The following is a 6,861-nucleotide window of genomic DNA, read 5'->3' on the forward strand; positions in this document are numbered from 1 at the left end:
GGCTGACTTATTTGACTTTAAAATGGTAAAGAAAAATATTATATCCTAGCACTCCTTCCTCAACATTTTCCACTGTGTCTTTGGCCAAGGATAGTGCCTCTGCACCTCAAATTATAAAATGAGAGGAAGATGGCCCTCCTGTCTCCTATGGCCTCCTAGACTCCAGTGTGTCTCGGAATCACCAGGAGGGTTTGCTGAAATGCAGATTACTGGGATCCATGCCCAGAGTTCCTGATTCTGTTGATCTGGGGTGGGGTGTAAAGTTTCATGTTTTAAACAAAATTTCAGGTGATGCTGCTTTCCCAGGGGACCATATTTTGAGAAACACTGTACTTAAAAAATGGTATTTTTAGGAAACTGTTTCAACATTATATTATCATATGACCACATATTATCAGTGACTTTTTGCTAGGGGAAAATTGAAGAGATTGAGAATAGTTTGTGCAGTTCATGGTTAATCTATTCATTAGTCAATAAGTGTTTGTTGGATACCTTTATGTTGTGCCTTCCAATGTACTTTGGCACTTACTTAAGTCTGTTCTGTGTTACACACAATGTAATGTTCCAAAATTCAGAATATTTAGAATATTTCATGTATATTTGCTGTATATCAAGGAACTTTAAACATGAAGAAAACCTAAAATGCCATCTAATTCAGTACCTTACTTTCTGAGCAGAATCAATGTGAACAAATGAGTCCTATTCTTCTGCTAACCTGTTCTTAAAGCGACTGCCACATAGCTCATTAAATTGCCCTAACACCACTGAGTTACTCTCTGCTTTTATACTTTTTTATTTTATTTTTTTGTCTAGCCATGAGCTTCTTACAGCTAAGCCCATTTCTTGTTCTTTGGTCCTACCCAGAAATGGAAAGCTACTTTTCTGGGCATGGTTACAATTCGTGTTCTAAGGCTGTCATGAATAACCCTGCGCCTGCCTTAGCTGAGATTCATCCAGTTGCATTTATCTTTTCTATTTGCTGATAGTTTCCTGTCATAAAACTGCTGTTCTGGGAGTGAGTGGGCCGGGATCTGAAAGAATTCTATATTTGAACACAGTCTTTGGGATCTTTTCTTAGGATTTAGATGCGTTCTCAGAAAGCCTCTGCAAGTAAATATTAGGAGGATTTTGCCATGTTTTGTTATTATAATGTGTAGTTTCTCTAAAGTTCTAAAATAAAATTATATCCATGATTTTTTCAACCAGTGCTAATATAATATAACCATTACTAATGTAATAAATAGATTATAAACATTTACCAAAGTAACCAAATTAATGCCATCTGTGTATAAACTTTTTACAAGGGAAAACAGCCAAAATGCTCTCATTTAAAGCAGAATAGGGGTTTTAAACTTTGCATACTGTTGCATGCTTGTTACTGTATACTTATGTTTATGAGCTCAAGGTCATGGGCCCATTCTTTTACTCCTTGCCTTAGAGTAAATGCAAAAGTGAGTTCTATATGATTGACTTATTGCAGGGTGCTTTGCATGATGCTAGGACAAGGCCTCCTTTCTGAAGGGCAGTTCAAAGTTCGAATTTGAATTCAGCAATTAGAACGGCTTGAACAGGCAATACATCCAGCAAGGCGGAGTTGGCATTGAGCTCCTAACCTAGGTGTCTTTAAATCCTCCCTGATCAGAAAAAGGATCCGTGCAGAACTGGGGTCTATCTGTCTCTACAGACAGAGATTAAGTGGATTAAATAGGGAATAGAGGAATTTGAGGGCAAGGTAAAAAGCAAGAAAGCAGAGAGTAAGACAATGTGGATGGAATTTTATCTATATTGGAAAATAAATAAGCACTTGCACTTGCTATAGGACCTTGGCTGCACATTAGAATCACCTGGGAATCTTTTTAAAATCCTGATTTCTGGGCCTCATCCTCCGGAAATTGTTTCTTTGTTACTAATGTTGTGGCCCCACCCCATAACAAAGAAACAGAATTTCCGGAGGGTAAGGCCCAGAAATCAGGATTTTAAAAAGATTCCCAGGTGATTCTAATGTGCAGCCAAGGTTGAGAACCACTGCTATAGGAGTATAGAGAATAAAACTTGTCATCTTTAAATAGAAAACACCTGGAAATGTCTGGCATTACCTCTCATGGTGGCATGAGAGAATACCATATTACATATGACTATATAAGGAACATGTATATTTAGAAAGTGAATTGTATTAAATTCCTTTAATTTCAGCAATCATTCCGTCCAAGATTCCTTGGTGTGGCTGAACAATTACACAATGAAGGTTTCAAGGTATGTGAATTTTTTACAAGTTGTTTTCTGTCAGCATTGAACTCTCTCCACAAAAGAAATATTGAAACATCTTAGAGAATTAAATAGATCAAAATATATCCTAACTTAATAGTTTCATATCTTCAATGGAATCAAATAATTAGAAAGACCAGTTTTAACTTTAAAAAATGTATTTTTATTGATTTCAGAGAGGGAGAGAGAGAAACATCAATGGTATGCCCCCTACTGGGGATCGAGCCTACAACCCAGGCGTATGCCCTGCCTGGGAATCAAATCATGACCTCCTGGTTCATAGGTTGACTGGACTAGTTTTAAGGTTTAGTGCATTTATCACAAATGTAGAAAGTTTAGCTTACACAGAATTGGGACACAGTTCCAATGCATTTCCATATATTTCCTCTTTTTCATTTATCTGTTCCCATTTGTAGTCATAATTTCCAGCTGTTACAGTTATAGGCAAAACTTCTTGCTGTAGTAGTGTCAACAATAAACATAAAGGAAAAAAAACCTTCTTTGCTTGAATACATTTACACAAAGCCTGGCTTAGTTATTAAATTTTTTATCACAGCAAATAATGCAGAAATATTTGAAGTGCCCATGACTCCGGGTAGTGAGTCTAAATCTGTATTCATGGGATCACATTGGTTCTCATATTTATCAGTTTCTTCTCCTTTATGTTTCAAGTGACACGTGTGTCCCAGCAGGCTTTTTTTGCTTCCTGAAAGCCTTCCTTGTGATCCAGTAACTGACTTTTCTGTTTTAACCGCAGCTCTTTGCCACAGAAGCCACGTCAGACTGGCTCAATGCCAACAATGTCCCTGCCACCCCAGTGGCCTGGCCGTCTCAGGAAGGACAGAACCCCAGCCTCTCCTCCATCAGAAAGTAAGAACTGGGCAGGATTGTCTGAGATAAGGAAACAGATAGAGGATCAACTTTGGGAACCAGTGTGATAGGAATACTTCATCTTACCCCCTTGCAAGTCTTCTAAACGTCCTCTTGGGCACCCAATTTCAAATGAGTGAATTTGTGGATGATAGTCAAGTTTCATTCTCGTGAACTCTGCTATCACTATGAACACATAATGCCATATGTGCACATGGTGATACGTAGCATCTTCAAAATAGTTCCTAGTAAGGGTGCTTTCCTTGACAGACACTGATGTCTCAAGTGATGAGAATCATGGGCATGAAGACTGTAACACAGAACTTTATCTTTCACACAAACTTATATTATGTATATATGTGTATGTCAAGTACGAGTTTGACCAGCTGTCTTTCACTGAGGTTATGCTTCAATGACTAGTCAACTTCTTGAGCACTTGCCACATGTAGAAGACTCTGATGAGAGCTATGATAATGTCAGTCATTGGATTACTTAGTTTGCTATTCTTTGATCAGGTGGGTTACTTTGCCTTAGGCTAGATTTCTAAGACATACTAATTCAGCACGCTGTGTGAGCCTTCCAGAACACCATTACAGAAACACAGAACTATGTGGCATAGGCACATAGGAGATAATTCTCAGGGATATTACACCTCATTGAATGGCTAAATCACACCAAATCTATGCACTATACTACTTGTTAGAGCTCCTAAGAAGGTAGCTATAAATCATTATCAAATGAATAAAAGGGCAAATTTTTCAGACCTTAGTTAGACTTCCAGTGATGTTATAAGCTCTCGTTTAGAGCTTTGCAAAACAATAATTAGCATTACTTCATGCCTTTGACATTTAAATGTCTCCTTTGTGTGTAGCAGCCCAGCAAGAGAATGTGAAATGGTTTTACTCAGAATCAGGTGACATGAATTCTCATACCATCACCGGAGAGGCAGGGGGATGCAGGCATGAAAGTAAAGTTAATCTGGGAGTGGAAATATGGGGTGGGGTGGACTTCAACTCTGGGGAATCACCTCCTTGTAAAATAATTAAATACCTGTCAAATTACCAATTCTTACTATGGATAGATAGCATTTTTAAAGAGAAAACCAACCTTTCCATTCATTTTGTTAGACTTTAACCAGAATTCTTTCAAGAGAGCAATAATAAAATTATAACTCCCCAAATAGTGTTATGTGAACATTTACTCTGAGGAGGACAAATGGCCGTCAGCTCAGTATGGCATTGATTCAAATGGCTAAGAGAGTTATTTACGTTAGTATTTTAGAATTAATTATAAAATATACATGGTCACCTGCAAGCTTTTGTTTGTTTTGTTCATCCTTCCAGATTGATTAGAGATGGCAGCATTGACCTGGTGATTAACCTCCCCAACAACAACACCAAGTTTATCCATGATAATTATGTGATTCGGAGGACAGCTGTTGACAGTGGGATTGCTCTCCTCACTAATTTCCAGGTATGTCCTTTTCCTCAAATACAGGCTGCATGAGGAGTTTTATTTTTGTGCCTCCCTTAAGAGTGTTTATCGATCTATGCACATGTCTCTCCTACCCTTCTTGTAACATTCAGAATGGAGAAGAATTTCTAAATAGAATCTAAAATAATGATGCAATTATGGTAGGTCGTGGCCTAACTGAGACAGCTGGTGATCAAGCAATTGAGATAATCAAAAGCCACGGATAGCCATAGCTCTCTCATTACTCATACAATTATCCTTTAAATAAGAAGTGTGGTGTGGCATGGAATCAAGATACAAACTTTTATTCCATTGTGTCTAAGTGAAAGCCACCCCATAAAAGCAACAGGTTAATGATTGAAGACCCAAGATATATGCAAGCCCTTGTTCAATTCACAGAAAATGATCACATGAGGCATGTTCAGTTCTGTGTGGACGTGACTCCTCAAGTTCTTTATTACAGAGAAAGACTATTCTTTGAGGCTCATTATCTTTCTGCCCATCATATTTTTTTTCCCCTGGGTCAGTTTCAATTCCTATTCAGGGGGTGAGGAGTGGGGAGGGTGGTGGGATAAACTCACTCATGGTGATGTCTGAAATATAGCAGAAAGTCCCCATTACATAAAAGAAAAAAATTTCTTTATTTCATCTCATGCCCCTTTAAAAATTGGGAGCAGAAACTGACTTTTCACTCCTGCTTCATTAAACATTCACTTTCATATCATCTGGGTTGCTAAGACTCCTACGCTTACATTTTCAGGTGACCAAACTTTTCGCTGAAGCCATACAGAAATCTCGCACGGTGGACTCCAAGAGTCTTTTCCACTACAGGCAGTCCAGTGCTGGGAAAGGGGCATAGAGAAGTGGACGCCGGCTCCATCCCCAAACCAACCGCAGCCACATTTTATCCCGAGGAACTGATCCCCAGCTTCCTTTCCCAGAGATGAATGTTGATGCCAAACCTTATTTCAGTTTACTCATTTATGCCTTAATGTTCTTTCCTGTCGCCATTAAATTGTCGTCAGCCTTGCATAGAGTCCTTCCTCAGTCACTTGTTCTTCGCGAGAATGCATCTCTGCGCTAGTGCCTTATTTCCGGTGGCCAAGCTTCCCCACGTGCTTACTTGCAGCTAACATTTTATGGTGCTGATGAATGATAATCAAGGTAGAAGAAGTTGCTGCTCTGTCTTCTGAACTCTTTCTATGTCAACTTCACAGGCATTATTGTTGTTTATCAATAGCAGCTGCCACCTCAGGACCCTCTCACCAGGCACAATACTCTAAAGCTTTGTTAAAATGAAGCCTGGATTTAATTTATGAAGCCCTTTATCATGATGTTTGTTTATTGCTCCTTTTTAATAATCATTCTATCTGGTTCATCCAGGAATATCATTCTTCCTTCCCATGGTACTGAATTTGAGAAGTGTGACAGAGGTCTTTAAGCAATAAATTTCTTTAAAAGACACTAGTTTGCAGTTTTGGGTTTTGGAGGATGTCAGCAAAGGGTAGATACCGCTGAGGTGGTTTTATTCCTGTTGTTCTTTCGAATTTTAACCTGAGCCAACTGTAATCTTCAGATTTATGCCATTTCCCTGCCCTCCCCACTTCCTGCCAATTTTGGATACACTTGGGTGTTACATTCATTCCCTTCAGATTATGGATTCTGATGATCTTCTGAGGCCCACACTGCACTGTGAGTTCCACACATTTTAGGCACAAGATCCCCTTCCCATCTGCATATAAGAAAAGCCCTTCCTTAAGGCAGCCTTTGTATCTTTAACCTTTTTGTGTTATTAATTGTGAACTTTTAAATAAAATACTGTTAAGAGGCAATGACATTGTACTCTTGCATTTATTTACTTATTTTATGTTGATGTATCTGATGAAACAGGGTTTGAGGCCAAATAATTTCACTTTTTCTTTTTTCTGTACAAAGAAATATAAAGTATGAACAAATAAATATCTATACAAATGAATATCTATACTAGTAATATCCTAATTAGACCGATAGACCAGCAGACGTCCTTCCGGACAAAGCCATGATGGCAGGGGTGGAGCCAAGAGGTGGTTAGGTGCAATCAGACAGGCAGGCAGAGTGGTTAGGGGCGATCAGGCCAGCAGTCAGAGGTGGTTAGGGGCGATCAGGCAGGCAGACAGGTGAGTGGTTAGGAGCCAGTGGTCCCGGGTTGTGAGAGAAATGTCCGACTGCCGGTTTAGGCCCAATCCCTGCAGAACATCCCCCAAGGGGTCTCAG

General features: G+C 39.1%; 1 protein-coding gene across 1 annotated transcript in view; it reads left to right on the forward strand.

Annotated features, from left to right (window-relative positions):
• CPS1 (carbamoyl-phosphate synthase 1) overlaps positions 1–6,440 on the forward strand; it is an 82,081-nt gene extending 75,641 nt beyond the window's left edge. Inside the window, exons 27-30 of the mRNA XM_081096033.1 lie at positions 2,194–2,253; positions 3,023–3,135; positions 4,479–4,608; positions 5,369–6,440. Of these exons, the coding sequence (XP_080952159.1) occupies positions 2,194–2,253; positions 3,023–3,135; positions 4,479–4,608; positions 5,369–5,467 (402 nt within the window). The 3' untranslated portion in view covers positions 5,468–6,440. The remainder of the gene's footprint in view (positions 1–2,193; positions 2,254–3,022; positions 3,136–4,478; positions 4,609–5,368) is intronic.
• Positions 6,441–6,861: the final 421 nt, after the last annotated feature.

This window comes from Myotis nattereri (genome assembly GCF_964212035.1).
Source record: "Myotis nattereri genome assembly, chromosome: 7".
NCBI classification, from domain to species: domain Eukaryota; kingdom Metazoa; phylum Chordata; class Mammalia; order Chiroptera; family Vespertilionidae; genus Myotis; species Myotis nattereri.